Source organism: Bombina bombina, chromosome 3 (assembly GCF_027579735.1).
Source record: "Bombina bombina isolate aBomBom1 chromosome 3, aBomBom1.pri, whole genome shotgun sequence".
NCBI lineage: Eukaryota > Metazoa > Chordata > Amphibia > Anura > Bombinatoridae > Bombina > Bombina bombina.
Genome location: NC_069501.1, coordinates 773,398,704 through 773,415,685, shown reverse-complemented (window position 1 = coordinate 773,415,685; position 16,982 = coordinate 773,398,704). Strand labels below are relative to the sequence as shown.

Sequence of the window (16,982 nt, the reverse complement as noted above, 5' to 3'; positions counted from 1 at the left end):
TTTTACTTGTAAAAAAAAATACAATACCCCCCAACATTAAAACCCACCACCCACACACCCAACCCTACTCTAAAACCCACCCAAACCCTCCTTAATAAAACCTAACACTAACCCCTTGAAGATCAACCTACCTTGAGACGTCTTCACCCAACCGGGCCTAAGTCCTCAACGAAGCCGGGCAAAGTCTTCATCCAACCGGGCAGAAGAGGTCCTCCAGACGGCAAAAGTCTTCATCCAGACGGCATCTTCTATCTTCATCCATCCAACGAGGAGCGGCTCCATCTTGAAGACATCCGACGTGGAGCATCCATCCAGACCGACGACGAATTAATATTATTTTAAATGACGTCATCCAAGATGGCGTCCCTTGAAATCCGATTGGCTGATAGAATTCTATCAGCCAATCGGAATTAAGGTAGGAAAAATCCTATAGGCTGATGCAATCAGCCAATAGGATTGAAGTACAATCCTATTGGCTGATCCAATCAGCCAATAGGATTGAGCTCGCATTCTATTGGCTGTTCCAATCAGCCAATAGAATGTGAGCTCAATCCTATTGGCTGATTGCATCAGCCAATAGGATTTTTCCTACCTTAATTCCGATTGGCTGATCGAATTCTATCAGCCAATCGGAATTCAAGGAATGCCATCTTGGATGACGTCATTTGAAGGAACCGTCATTCGTCAGGTAGTCGTCGGTCTGGATGGATACTCAGCGTCGGATGTCTTCAAGATGGAGCCGCTCCTCATCGGATGGATGAAGATAGAAGATAACATCTGAATGAAGACTTCTGCCCGTCTGGAGGACCTCTTCTGCCCGGTTGGATGAAGACTTCGCCCGGCTTCGTTGAGGACTGAGGCCTGGTTGGGTGAAGACGTCTCAAGGTAGGGTGATCTTCAAGGGGTTAGTGTTAGGTTTAATCAAGGGGGGTTTGGGTGGGTTTTAGAGTAGGGTTGGGTGTGTGGGTGGTGGGTTTTAATGTTGGGGGTATTGTATTTTTTTACAGGTAAAAGAGCTGATTACTTTGGGGCAATGCCCCGCAAAAAGCTCTTTTAAGGGCTATTTGTAATTTAGAGTAGGGTAGGGCTTTTTTTATTTTGGGGGGCTTTAGATTAGGTGTAATTAGTTTAGGTGTAATTAGTTTAAAAAACTTGTAATTATTTTTTTATTTTCTGTAATTTAGTGGGGGGTTTTTGTACTTTAGTTAATTTTATTTAATTGGATTTAATTTTATTTAATTGTAGTTAATTTATCTAATTAATTTAATTATAGTGTAGAGTTAGGTGTAATTGTAACTTAGGTTAGGTTTTATTTTACAGGTACTTTTGTATTTATTTTAGCTAGGTAGTTATTAAATAGTTAATAACTAGTTAATAACTATTCTACCTAGTAGAATATAAAATAAATACAAACTTGCCTGTAAAATAAAAATAAACCCTAAACTAGCTACAATGTAACTATTAGTTATATTGTAGCTATCTTAGGGTTTATTTTATAGGTAAGTATTTAGTTTTAAATAGGAATAATTTAGTTAATTATAGGAATATTTATTTAGAATTATTTAAATTATATTTAAGTTAGTGGGTGTTAGGTTTAGGGTTAGACTTAGGTTTAGGGGTTAATAACTTTATTATAGTGGCGGCGGTGTAGGGGGGGCAGATTAGGGGTTAATAAATATAATGTAGGTGGCGGTGGGCTCCGGTGGCGGCGGTTTAGGGGTTAAACACTTTATTTAGTTGCGGCGGGGTCTGGGATCGGCAGGAAAGGGGTTAATAACTTTATGTAGGTGGCGGCGGTATAGGGGCGACAGATTAGGGGTTTATAGGTATAATGTAGGTGGTGGCGGGGTCCGGGAGCGGCGGTTTAGGGCTTAATACATTTATTAGAGTTGCGGCGGGGTCCGGGAGCGGTGGTTTAGGGGTTAATAACTTTATTTAGTTGTGGGGGTCTCCGGGAGCAGCAGTTTAGGGGGTAAAACAGTGTAGTATAGTGTGGGTGCAAGAAAGCTGTAAAAAAGCCGAAGAGCAGTGAGATCGATGACTGTTAGTTATCAACAGTCCGCTGCTCATCGCCCCGTACTTGGTGCGCTGCATTTTGACAGCTTTTTTGATCATTTTGGAGAACGTATTCAGGTCCACAGCGGCGATGTTAGGCGATCTTAGATGAGCGTATTGGTGCCATCGAATGCAAGAAAGTCGACGGCTTGATAAATAGAGGCCTATATGTGAAATGTTATTGTATATTAAAAATAAAAAAAAACAAAAGAAAGAAAAGAAAAAAGTTTATGAATGTCTTTCTTGAATATACTGTAAGACAGAACTTTTTTCTTTTGGAATGTTACATTTGACTCATTATTTACAATTAAAAAAATCCCAAATTAGATAAATAAATAATTACCTTGAAGAGTATAGTTAACGGTTCGAGAGATGGTATATTCTGTACCATTAAACATAAATGGCACTTCACAAGTATATATTCCTCCATCTTGTACAGTCGCATTTTGTATGATCAGGCTGTCATTTAAAATTTCGTACCTTATGCTGAAATTCAAAGGCTGGCAATCCTGTATGTAAAAGCAGTTAGATTTTTTTATTTTTTTATTTCCAAATATGTTTGCGTGTTTGTGTGTGTATGTGAGAGTGTGTGTGTGTCTGTGTAAATGTGTGGGTGGGTGGGTGAGAGAGAGTGTGTGTGTAAAATATATATGCATGACAGCAATTTAACAACTCCAAAGATGTGAAAAGCGTTTTCCGTTTTTAATAAAAAAAGACATATTGTACAACTGCTAATAGCAATATTCCAATTCCAATATATATATTAAACAGCTAAATGTGGGCCAGATTATAAGTTGAATAATTTTTCTTCATGTTCTTGGTATCTTTATTTGAAAAGCAAGAATATAAGCGTAGGAGGCAGCCCATTTTTGGTTCAGCACCTTGCTGATTGGTGGCTAAATGTACCAGTCTCCTTAGCTTACATTCCTGCTTTTCAAGTAAGGATACCAAGATAACAAATAAAAAATGATATTAGGGGGCCAATTTATCAAATGGCGGGCGAACATGATTCGGCGTAGCAAATCATATCAGCCCGACACGGCTAAATGCCGACAGCATATGCTATTGGCATTTATCATTGCACAAACATTTCACAAGAAATGCTTGTGCAATGCCACCTCCTGCACATTCGTGGCCATTTGGCCGCTAGCAGGGGCTGTCAATCATCCTGATCGTATCTGATCGAGATGATTGCAGTCCGCCTAAAAGGTGGCGGACAAGTTAAGGAGCAGCGGTCTTATGACTGCTGCTTCTTAACTTAGGTTTCTGGCAAGCCTGAAACCTTGGGCGTAGATAGCAGCATCCGCTGCTTAATAAATCTACCACTAGGAGTAAATTAGAAAGTTGCTTAAATATACATGCTCTATCTGAATCATGAAAGAAAAAAAATGTTTTTAATATCCCTTCAAACTGATTGGAATGGAGGCATTTGACAACTAAGCTGTAAGGTTTAAAATTAGGGTAAACACTTATTCGGCATATATAGAGTATCTATGGTTCATACCCAGATGCTAAATCCCTTAAGGACCACAGCTTTTTTCAATTTTCTGACCGTTTGGGACCAGGGCTATTTTTACATTTCTGTGGTGTTTGTGTTTAGCTGTAATTTTCCTCTTACTCATTTACTGTACCCACACATATTATATACCGTTTTTCTCGCCATTAAATGGACTTTCTAAAGATACCATTATTTTCTTCATATCTTATAATTTACTATAAACATTGTTTATAAAATATGAGGAAAAAATGGAAAAAAACAAACTTTTTCTAAATTTGACCCCCCAAATATGTTACACATCTACAACCCCCAAAAAACAACCATGCTAAATAGTTTTTAAATTTTGTCTTGAGTTTAGAAATACCCAATGTTTACATGTTCTTTACTTTTTTGCAAGTTATAGGGCAATAAATACAAGTAGCACTTTGCTATTTCCAAACCACTTTTTTTCTAAATTAGCGCTAGTTACATTGGAACACTGACTGAACAACCCAAAGTATTGCTCTAGGCCAATTTTGGTATATTTCATGCCACCATTTTACCGTCAAATGCGATCAAATAAAAAAAATCGTTCACTTTTTCACAAACTTTTTCACAAACTTTAGGTTTCTCGCTGAAATTATTTATAAACAGCTTGTGCAATTATGGCACAAATGGTTGTTAATGCTTCTCTGGGATCCCCTTTGTTCAGAAATAGCAGACATTTATGGCTTTGGCGTTTCTTTTTGGTAATTAGAAGGCCGCTGAATGCCGCTGCGCACCACACGTGTATTATGTCCAGCAGTGAAGGGGTTAATTATGTAGCTTGAAGGGAGCTTGCAGGGTTAATTTTAGCTTTAGTGTAGAGATCAGCCTCCCACCTGACACATCCCACCCCCTGATACCTCCTAAACAGCTCACTTCCCTCCCCACCCCACAATTGTCCCTGCCATCTTAAGTACTGGCAGAAAGTCTGCCAGTACTAAAATAACATAATTTATGTAAGAACTTACCTGATAAATTCATTTCTTTCATATTGGCAAGAGTCCATGAGCTAGTGATGTATGGGATATACAATCCTACCAGGAGGGGCAAAGTTTCCCAAACCTCAAAATGCCTATAAATACACCCCTCACCACATACACAATTCAGTATAAGGAATAGCCAAGTAGTGGGGTGATAAAGAAAGGAGTAAAAAGCATCAAAAAAGGAACTGGAAATATAATTGTGCTTTATACAAAAAATCATAACCACCATAAAAAAAGGGTGGGTATCATGGACTCTTGCCAATATGAAAGACATTAATTTATCAGGTAAGTTCTTACATAAATTATGTTTTCTTTCATGTAATTGGCAAGACTCCATGAGCTAGTGACGTATGGGATAGTAATAGCCAAGATCTGGAACTCCACAGAAGAGTCACTAGAGAGGGAGGGATAAAAATAATAGCCATTTTCTGCTGAAAAAATTAATCCACAACCAAAAATATAAGTTTTTTTTTTTTCATAGTTGAAAAGAAAAAAACTTAAACATAAGCAGAGGAATCAAACTGAAACAGCTGCCTGAAGAACTTTTCTACCAAAAACTGCTTCCGAAGAAGCAAATACATCAAAACGGTAGAATTTAGTAAATGTTTGCAAAGAAGACCAAGTTGCTGCTTTGCAAATCTGATCAACTGAAGCTTCATTCTTAAAAGCCCATGAAATGGAGACTGATCTAGTAGAAGGAGCTGTAATTCTCTGAGGCGGGGTCTGACCTGACTCCAAATAAGCCTGATTAATCAAAAGCTTTAACCAAGATGCCAAGGAAATGGCAGAAGCTTTCTGACCTTTCCTAGAACCAGAAAAGACAACACATAGACTAGAAGTCTTCCTGAAATATTTAGTAGCTTCAACATAATATTTGAAAGCTCTTACAACATCTAAATAATTTAAGGATCTCTCCAAAGAATTCTTAGGATTAGGACACAAAGAGGGAACAACAATTTCCCTATTAATGTCGTTAGAATTCACAACCTTAAGTAGAAATTTAAATGAAGTCTGCAAAACTGCCTTATCCTGATGGAAAATCAGAAAAGGATATTCACAAGAAAGAGCAGATAATTTCTAAACTCTTATAGCAGAAGAGATGGCCAAAAGGAACAACACTTTCCAAGAAAGTAGTTTAATGTCCAAAGAATGCATAGGCTCAAAAGGAGGAGAATGTAAAGCCGTCAAAACCAAATTAAGACTCCAAGGAGGAGAGATTGATTTAATGACAGGCTTGATACAGACCAAAGCCTGTACAAAACAGTGAATATCAGGAAGCTTAGCAATCTTTCTGTGAAATAAAACAGAAAGAGCAGATGTTTTTCCCTTCAAGGAACTTGCAGACAAACCTTTATCCAAACCATCCTGAAGAAACTGTAAAATTTTAGGAATTCTAAAATAATGCCAGAAGAATTTATGAGAAGAACTCGATAATAAATCTTCCTAGAAACAGATTTACGAGCCTGTAACATAGTATTAATCCCTGAGTCAGAGAAACCTCTATGACTAAGCACTAGGCGTTCAATTTCCATACCTTCAAATTTAATGATTTGAGATCCTGATTCCTGATGGAAAAACGGACCTTGAGACAAAAGGTCTGGTCTTAAAGGAAGTGGCCAAGGTTGGCAACTGGCATCCGGACAAGATCTGCATACAAAAACATGTGAGGCCATGCTGGAGCTACCAGAAACACAAACAACTGTTCCATGATGAATTTGGAAATCACTCTTGGAAGAAGAACTAGAGGCGGGAAGATATAAGCAGGTTGGTAACACCAAGGAACTGCTAACGCATCCACCGCCTCTACCTGAGGATCTCTGGACCTGGACAGGTACCTGGGAAGTTTTTTGTTTAGATGGAAAGCCATCAGATCAATTTCTGGAAGACCCCACATCTGAACAATCTGAGAAAACACATCTGGATGGAACAACCACTCCCCCGGATGTACAGTCTGATGGCTGAGATAATCCACTTCCCAATTGTCTATACCTGGGATATGTACCGCAGAATTTAGACAGGAGCTGGATTTCGTCCAAGAGAGTATCCAAGATACTTCTTTCATAGCTAGGGGACTGTGAGTCCCACCCTAATGATTGACATATGCCACAGTTGTGGTAATGTCTGTCTGAAAACAAATGGACGGTTCTCTCTTCAACAGAGGCCAAACCTGAAGAGCCCTGAAAATAGCACGGAGTTCTAAAATATTGATTGGTAACCTCGCCTCTTGAGATTTCCATACCCCTTGTGCTGTCAGAGATCCACAGACAACTCCCCAACCTGAAAGACTTGCATCTGTTGTGATCACAGTCCAGGTTGGACAAACAAAAGAAGCCCCTTGAACTATAAGATGGTGATCTAACCACCAAGTCAGAGAGAGTCGAACATTGGGATTTAAGGATATTAATTGTGATATCTTTATATAATCCATGCACCATTGATTCAGCAAACAAAGCTGGAGAGGTCTCATATGAAAACGAGCAAAGAGGATCGCGTCCGATGCTGCAGTCATGAGACCTAAAACTTCCATGCACATAGCTACTGAAGGGAATTATTGAGATTGAAGGCTCCGACAAGCTGAAACCAATTTTAATTGTCTCTTGTCTGTTAGAGACAGAGTCATGGACACTGAATCTATCTGGAAACCTAAAAAGGTGACCCTTGTCTGAGTAATCAAGGAACTTTTTGGTAAATTGATCCTCCAACCATTTTTGGAAGAAACAACACTAGTTGATTTGTGTGAGATTCTGCAGAATGTAAAGACTGAGCTAGTACCAAGATATCGTCCAAATAAGGAAACATCGAAATACTTTGTTCTCTGATTACAGAGAGTAGGGCACCGAGAACCTTTGAAAAGATTCTTGGAGCTGTCACTAGGCCAAAAGGATGAATCGGAATATGAAGATATGCATCCTGTAAGTCTATCGGGGACATATAATTACCTTGCTGAACAAAAAGGCAGAATAGTCCTTATAGTCACCATTTTCAAAGCTGGCACTCTTACAAAATGATTCAAAATATTCAGATCCAGAACTGGCCTGAATTAATTTTCTTTATTTGGGACAATGAATAGATTTGAATAAAACCCCAGACCCTGTTCCTGAAACGGAACTGGTATGATTACCCCTGAAAGCTCCAGATCTGAAACACACTTCAGAAAAGCCTGAGCCTTTACTGGATTTGCTGGGATGCATAAAAAATCTTCTCACAGGAGGTCTTACTCTGCATCCTATTCGATACCCTTGAGAGACAATACTCTGAATCCATTGATTCTTTGGGGGGAAGGATTGGGTTTCTGTTCCTTATTTTGTCGAAAGGAACGAAAATGGTTAGAAGCTTTAGATTTACCCTTAGGTCTTTTATACTGAGGCAAAAAAACTCCCTTCCCCCCAGTGACTGTTGAGATAATGGAATCCAACTGAGAACCAAATAAATTATTACCTTGGAAAGAAAGAGATAGTAATCTAGAATTAGATACCATGTCAGCATTCCAATATTTGAGCCACAAAGCTCTTCTAGCTAAAATAGCTAAAGACATAGATCTAACATAAATTTTGATGATATAAAAAATGGCATCACAGATAAAATGATTAGCATGTTGAAGCAAGCAAACAATGCTAGACAACACAGGATCCATTTCCTGTTGTGCTAAACTTTCCAACCAAAAAGTTGATGCAGCTGCAACATCAGCCATAGAAATGGCAGGCCTGAGAAGATAGCCAGAATATAAATAAGCTTTCCTTAGATAAGATTTAAGTTTGCTATCTAAAGGGTCCTTAAAGGAAGTACTATCTTCCATAGGAATAGTAGTACGTTTAGCAAGAGTAGAAATAGCCCCATCAACTTTGGGGATCTTTCCCAAAACTCCAATCTAACTTCTGGCAAAGGATACAATTTTTTAAACCTTGAAGAAGGGATAAAAGAAGTACCAGGCCTATTCCATTCCATAAAAATCATATCAGAAATAGCATCAGGAACTGGAAAAACCTCTGGAGTAACCACAGGAGGTTTATAAACAGAATTTAAACGTTTGCTAGTTTTAGTATCAAGAGGACTAGTTTCCTCAATATCCAAAGTAATCAACACCTCTTTTAACAAGGAATGAATATACTCCATTTTAAATAGATAAGTAGATTTGTTAGTGTCAATACCTGAGGTAGGATCTTCTGAATCAGATAGATCCTCATCAGAGGAGGATAATTCAGTATGTTGTCGGTCATTTGAAATTTCATCAACTTTATGAGAAGTTTTTAAAGACCTTTTACGTTTATTAGAAGGCGGAATAGCAGACAAAGCCTTCTGAATCACATCAGCAATAAAATCTTTTATATTCAAAGGGATATCATGTACATTAGATGTTGAAGGAACAACAGGCATTGTACTAGTACTGATGTATACATTCTTTGCATGTAAAATCTTATCATGACAACTATTACATACCACAGCTAGAGATATAATCTCCACAAATCTCCACAAATTTACAACAGATACACTTAGCTTTGGTAGAACTGTTATCAGGCATCAGGGTTCCAACAGTGGTTTCTGAGACAGGATCAGATTGAGACATCTTGCAAATGTAAGAGAAAAAACAACATATAAAGCAAAATGATCAATTTCCTTATATGGCAGTTTCAGGAATGGGAAAACAAATGCAAACAGCATAGCCCTCTGAACATAGAAAAAGGCAAGAGATATATAGGAAGTGGGGTTTTAAATAATGAAATTATTTGGCGCCAAGTATGATGCACAACGCGAAATTAATTTTTTTGGCACTAACATCCGGAAATGACACACTTGCGTCATTGCAGACGCAACCTTGTGCAAGGAAACTCAACGTCAACTAAGACACCGGAAATGACAAATTTGCATCACCGGACGTACCTTCGCGCCAAATAAACATCAGCATTTTGCGACCTTGCAAGCCTAATTTTGCCTGAGAAAATGTAATGAAAAAGCAGACACTTTGAATAAAGACTATACCCCAGGTAAGAAAGATATTTTCCTGAATATGTTTTCCCAAATAGTCTGCAAAAGGAAATATACATAAACCTGACTCTTGGCAAATATAAGTACAATACATATAATTAGAACTTTATATTAATACATAAAGTGCCAAACCATAGCTGAGAGTAATGAAAACATACTTATCGAAAGACACCCATCCAAATATAGCAGATAGCCAAACCAGTACTCAAACAGTTATTAGTAGAGGTAATGGAATATGAGAGTATATCGTCGATCTGAAAAAGGGAGGTAGGAGATGAATCTCTACGACCGATAACAGAGAACCTATGAAATAGATCTCCCGCGACGAAAACCATTGCATTCAATAGGTGATACTCCCTTCACATCCCTCTCACATTCACTGTACTCTGAGAGGAATCGGGCTTCAAAATGCTGAGAAGCGCATATCAACGTAGAATCTAAGCACAAACTTACTTCACCACCTCCATAGGGAGGAAAAGTTTGAAAGACTGAATTGTGGGTATGGCGAGGGGTGTATTTATAGGCATTTTGGGGTTTGGGAAACTTTGCCCCTCCTGGTAGGAATGTATATCCCATACGTCACTAGCTTATGGACTCTTGCCAATTACATGAAAGAAAAAAGGTTTTGGTTTTTTGCTTGTTTTATTAAAGAAAAAAAAAAAAACATTGTGCAGTGTTGGATCCCCTCTTAGCCCAAAACCTCCCTGATCCCCCCCCCATACAGCTCTCTTACCCTCCCCCTCTACCTATTTGCTGCCAGTACCCAATTTGCCCCCAAAAAATGTGTGTATTTTTTTTTTTTTAAATTAAAAATAAGATTTTCTGTAGTGTAGCTGCCCCCCCTCAATATCCCACCTCCCTCCCCATCCCAGATCCCTTGCCCAACATCCCAGATGGATGGAAAGCTCAGGAGCAGCACAGAACCTAGGTTCTAGCTGCTGATCAGTGGATGCATTTATATACAGATTGTCATTGGCTCACCCATGGGTTCAGTTAGAAACCAGTAGTGCATTGCTGCTTCTTTAACAAATGATCCAAGAGAATTAAACAAGTTACAGTAGATAATAGAAGTAAATTAGAAAGTTGTCTAAAATTGTATTCTCTATCTGAATCCTGAAAGTAAAAATGTGGGTTTCATGTCCCTTTAATACCTAATTTCCATGCTTTTAGAATATCTCAGAATACTATAGACTCTTTAATAAAATGTGATAAATCTTTTGAAATCGCATAAGGTAAGAATTTCAATGATGTTGGGGCTACAATTTCTTGTTCTTACACATTAAGATTAAAGTTTTCTTGCTTTAAAGTCCAGTCCAGCCCATGGGGCCGTTTTAACAAGCTGTCAATCGGCCCCAATGCAGCTGTTTCCGTACGAGCCTTTAGTTCCCCAGAACTGCTTGTGCAATGATAAATGCAGATAGCATATTCTGTCGGCATTCAGCGATGTCTGTCGGACATGATCTGCTGACCGGATCATGTCGGACAGACACTTGATAAATCTGCCCCCTGATCTCATCAAAGCAGCCTGATTGTGACTTTTCTAGACTGATTTGGCCAGGAATTTGTTGCGTGGCACTGTAAGTCTTGTGTTTATCTCTCATTTCTACTGAGACACCATTATGTTTATAAGAAGTGGGTTGTTATTTTAATTACTGGGTGTTTTTCTTGGATAGCCTAACCAGGCAGAGGGTATCAATCAGCCCAATCGTATTCGATCTTGCGGATTTCTGTCTTAGGACCGCTGCTTCTTAACGTCCGTTTCAGCTGCTTCTTAAATAGACCCCTGAAACTCTTCCCAGTTAAATACCATGCCAATACCATATGCCTTTAAAGCACTTTTTATACATTTATTTCAATACTAATTTTGCACTCACACTACGCTGTCAATAGTGCTCCACTTGTAATCTAGGCCAAAATGTATAATTATCTATTGAGAAAATAAAACTTTGTAAAGTTCCTTCAGACTTGATTAACTTATTTTTATAGTAGCTCATTTATATCTAACCTTAAAGTGAAGGTAAACGTTTATGAATGAAAGCCCGTTTAAAAAAAAATACTATTAAAAACAGGGGCACTTTCATTCATCAAAGTTTACAAAGCAGCTGTTTTGATTAAAAATTTACCTTTTTTTCTTTTCACAGCCAGAGCAGCTTCCCCCACGTGGATTTCCTCTCTTCACATGTCAGCAATGACTAATCCGGCTTCCTCTAATCACAGCTTTCCCCCCAGGGTAGTCATTGCCTGAGGCCATGCTGTGATTGGAGGAAGCCGGATTAGTCTTTGATAACATGTGAAGAGAGGATTTGCAGGATGGGGAAGCTGCTCTGGCTGTGCAAAGAAGAGAGGTACGTTTTTAATCAAAACCGCTGCTTTGTAAACTTTGAAGAATGAAAGTGCCCCTGTTTTTAATAGTATTTTTAAAAAACGGGCTTTCATTTATCAAAGTTTACCTTCACTTTAACTTGTCCCAGCAAAGTTAATAAGACAGACCTCCCACAATTTACCCAATAATATCGAGAATCAATAGACTGGGTGAAGTCATGGCAATGCAAGGCATGGTAAGAGACATTTAGGGGCTGGATGGGTCTGTTTTGGGTGGAGTTAGGTGGCCCTGAGCCTGGTTAGGTGTTTCAAGGAACAATAATGGTGTGTGAAAAGAGGGATAAGACATTTCATTGAGAGTCTTCTCAAGTGGTGTGTCCCCCAGACTGCAAAATAATGCAAATTTTGCTAACAAAATCACAGTTGTAAAAGCTTTTAAAATATTTTTTTTGCATGTAGATCTTTTGTAATGCAGCACTTAATTTGTGAAAAATCCTATGCATATGTTAGAGCCATGACTTTAAGTTTACCTTAACTGAATATGAAGGTTTTATAAATACATTTAAATATTTAGATATATAATTCAGGAATAAGAATAATGAATATTACCTTTAACCATCTTATCTGTGACATTACAACTGGATATTCATCTAGCTTTTCACACAATACTTTATTACTGTGAGAGATGTATTCCTCCTGAGGGAACAATATGTCCCTGTTATAACAAACACCCTCTTCATTCTTGTATACCTCAAGCTGTACAAGTTGTTTGATGCAGAATGTAGAATTTCTAGGACAAAGTTTAATGCAAAACAATATTAGTAACAGTGGCATTTAAATAAAGAGTGTATTTTATCTACATAAATTTAGTTAATTATGGGTAGAACTTGCACTTGCAAAAATAAAAATATATATATTACCTTAGAATACATCCATAGAAATCTCTATCTTCCAATTTTGCTGGGAAAAACTTAAGAATGTGTTCATTCTGATGGATTCTTAATTGCTCATCTGAAGGAAATTGTATTTGGGAACCATTTTGATACCAAACAACCACAAACTTGCTAGCATCATATTTATCAAATAAACTGCAGGTAACGTACATAGGCTCTCCTTCAGATGCATACTGTGGGAATGTATCCAATCCAGCATCCAGACAGGGCTCTAGAAAATCAATATTTACATTATATTTTAGTAAAAGAACAAAAAAAAATTAATGTAAATGTTCTTATGTTCACACACATTTATTTGCTTTCAGGGTGCAGAATATTTATACAGTTTAGGTGGATCATTTTTCTTTAACTCTGTTACATTTGTGCTATAGGGAACTGGAAAAGGATAAAGGTGACTGTGCTTTGCAGACAAATTCCAGGCATAGTTGATAGCTTGGGCAAAAAAAGGTTTTCTTTTGATTAAGGTTGCCAGGAGTCAGGTATTTACATCTGCCCACTAAAATCGATACACTTAAATGTCATTGTTGTGCATCCATACTTGACCCAGTTCTTCATTATGGAGGCAGCCATATTTGTAAAGGACTGATCCTTTGTCAGCATATGTGCACAAAGGGGTTTTAAAATCATTATGTATATATTACTGCAACAAAAGATGTTCAATAACTAAATTGTGCATTAATTGCGCATAAATTACTGCTCTAAAGGTTACTGATATTGACAAGGAAGCTAAATAATAATTGTAATGAAAGCCGTGGTGTAAAATGATGGTTCTTTGTTCGTTTTAGCAACATAGGTGTTGTAAATTTATCTGTTTATGTTAGACAGCCAAGAGGGGTCACATCATTGCTTTGTGGAGTGTAACTGTTTGGGTTGGATCACTGTTCTCTGAGTTTTACTGGAAGCCAATGGGGCTCAGATCTGTTCTGTGTCTTATTCATCCCAAATGGCCAGATCTCTGCTTTGTGTATATTACTGTTAGCTAATAGAGGTTCAGATGTCTGATGTGTGAGCATTACTGGCAATTAAGGAGGGTCAGATCATTGCTGAGTTTACAGTCAGTAAGTGATAGGTTAATGGACAGCTTTGTGTGTGTGTGTGTATTAGCAGAAAAATGGGGAATAAATTCATTGTTTTTTTATGTAATACTTGTGGTCATGGGGTAAAACTATTGCTTTGTTTGTTACTAGTAGCCAAGAAGAAGAAATCACTGCTCACTTTTGAAAATATATGCCGGAATCTATGTCTATGGTACAGATGTAAGGAGAGGCTACAGGGTATTGCAGTGACAGAGCAATAATCTCCATATGCTTGTATTTTCCAAATATATTTTACTAGTAGTTTTACTAGTAGTTGTTATTTTGATATTTAAATTATACTGAACAGTTGGGCATTGATTACAAATTGTGTGGTAAATCAATTGAGAACACACTGGCCTAGATTTAGAGTTCGGCGTTATCCGTAAAAACCAGCGTTAGAGGCTCCTAACGCGGGTTTCTTACGCACTCCGGTATTTAGAGTTTATTTACCGCCACTCAAAATACACCTTTCTACCGCCACCTCAGACCCAGTAGTAAACATATACCGCAAAAAAAAACATCCACGAATCACAAAACAAATATTACACAAAGTACACTTACACTCATACAAACACAACACTATCTTTATTTTTCTTATTTATTTTTTTTTTCCTTAAAATACAAAGGATTAAAGTTGCGAGATCTCGGGTGTTTGAAAAAAATCCACACAAATCCATTTTCCCATTGACTTACATAGACACACGGGAAAAGACCCTCATATACCTACATCTAACTAATAACATTATCACAAACATACACTCATCGATGCATACAAACAATATACACCACATGACATACACAAAATATTTATTTATTACAAAAAGAACACGATTTAGCGACTTTTTCACACAAGATCATGACGTCACTCACTTTACGAGGAAAACCAGTCTTAGAAAAAAAAAAATAGAAATCTTTGGAGCCTCCATTGACTTCTATTGGGAAGACGTGCTCGTGCACGCGAAACCCTCATTTCCCTAACGCACGCAAATAGCGTAGACTGAAAAACTCCAAATACCAGCGCTAGAAAATACATGATTTCATGCGTTAGACCTAGCGATGATAAATAGATCAAGAAATGACTATTTCCCTATGGTGGACTTATGGTTTTTAATATTAAATATTCACCACACCATAAATATTTTTAACACTTTTAGATTACATCAACTACAAATCCCCATCACTAGTAACACATTATTATTTCAATAAAATTACATTTACAATTAAAATAAAATTCAATACACATTTCTGGATTCACAAACACTACACAATGGGAAACATCTCTCATTTACCTTTATTATTGCATTTCAGTTATTCAACTCATATGCTTGCAGCAACTGCATATCTACATAGGCTTAACACATAATCACTCATGGATGCACATACATTACGTTTAACATTCACTCATACATGTGCATTCAAATGATGGGGGAAAAACACATTACATTCTCTCTAGGAATCACAAAACACAACATATGGATTTTACTGTACTTTTAACATCATGATTCCATCAACAGAAACCATTAGGAATTACGTACAACACGAACATCATTACACCAGATTACAGATGTCACTTTATGGGAAGGAACAACAATGCCAGACCGCTATATAGAAGTCAGCATATGTGGGACCCAATCACAATATATACGTACTACATGTACATAACACGCATCACCCATCACGCAACCACAAAACACACATTTAGATTTTATTCAGCACACAATAACAATGTAGCACAATACAACAACACAATGAGGATTTCACAACTACATAGGCAGGTTAATAATATCATGACGTCATTACAAGATTCAACCATACACATCACAGATTCACCACTGTACCGCCCCTTTAGGAACTTTAACACTCAATACTACAATACAACATATACGTAAACCACACTTTTGAACAGCATTATTATGGAGATTTCAATGGGACAATTAAGAAATATTGTCAGATCGCAAATCAATTATATATACAATACTACAGATGGCAGCCGGAAGTTATTCAGTATTCGTGCAATTTTTATGGGACGCATACAATATTGTCAGATATAAAATCACTTATATATACAATACTACAGATGACATCCGGAAGTTATTCAGTATTAGTGCCATTTGAAAGGGACGCATACAATATTTACATCTCGGCAATCACTTATATATACAATACTACAGATGACAGCCGGAAGTTATTCAGTATTAGTGCCATTTGAATGGGACGCATACAATATTGACAGCTCGGCAATCACTTATATATACAATACTACAGATGGCAGACGGGAAGTTCGGAATTATTATTGCGATTTTAAAGGGACGCATACAATATTGACAGCTCAGCAATCACTTATATATACAATACTACAGATGACAGCCGGAAGTTATTCAGTATTAGTGCCATTTGAATGGGACGCATACAATATTTACAGCTCTGCAATCACTTATATACACAATACTACAGATGACAGCCGGAAGTTATTCAGTATTAGTGCGATTTGAAAGGGACGCATACAATATTGACAGCTCGGCAATCACTTATATATACAATACTACAGATGGCAGACGGGAAGTTCGGAATTATTATTGCGATTTTAAAGGGACGCATACAATATTGACAGCTCAGCAATCACTTATATATACAATACTACAGATGACAGCCGGAAGTTATTCAGTATTAGTGCCATTTGAATGGGACGCATACAATATTTACAGCTCGGCAATCACTTATATACACAATACTACAGATGACAGCCGGAAGTTATTCAGTATTAGTGCGATTTGAAAGGGACGCATACAATATTGACAGCTCTGCAATCACTTATATATTCAATACTACAGATGGCAGACGGGAAGTTCGGAATTATTATTGCGATTTGAAAGGGACGCATACAATATTGACAGCTCGGCAATCACTTATATATACAATACTACAGATGGCAGCCGGAAGTTATTCAGTATTAGTGCCATTTTAATGGGACGCATACAATATTGACAGCTCGGCAATCACTTATATATACAATACTACAGATGGCAGCCGGAAGTTATTCAGCATTAGTGCAATTTTAAAGGGACGCATACAATATTGACAGATCGAC

The 16,982-nt window shown here is 37.5% G+C and overlaps 1 protein-coding gene across 3 annotated transcripts in view; it reads right to left on the bottom strand.

Annotated features, from left to right (window-relative positions):
- The window catches only part of LOC128654012 (interleukin-1 receptor type 1), a 317,896-nt gene that overhangs the window by 175,852 nt on the left and 125,062 nt on the right, over positions 1-16,982 (bottom strand). For all 3 annotated transcript variants that reach the window (XM_053707657.1, XM_053707656.1, XM_053707658.1), the window contains 3 exons: positions 12,786-13,029; positions 12,475-12,655; positions 2,399-2,564 (listed from right to left, as the gene is read on the bottom strand). In XM_053707657.1, the coding sequence (XP_053563632.1) occupies positions 2,399-2,564; positions 12,475-12,655; positions 12,786-12,970 (532 nt within the window). In that variant the 5' untranslated portion in view covers positions 12,971-13,029. The remainder of the gene's footprint in view (positions 1-2,398; positions 2,565-12,474; positions 12,656-12,785; positions 13,030-16,982) is intronic.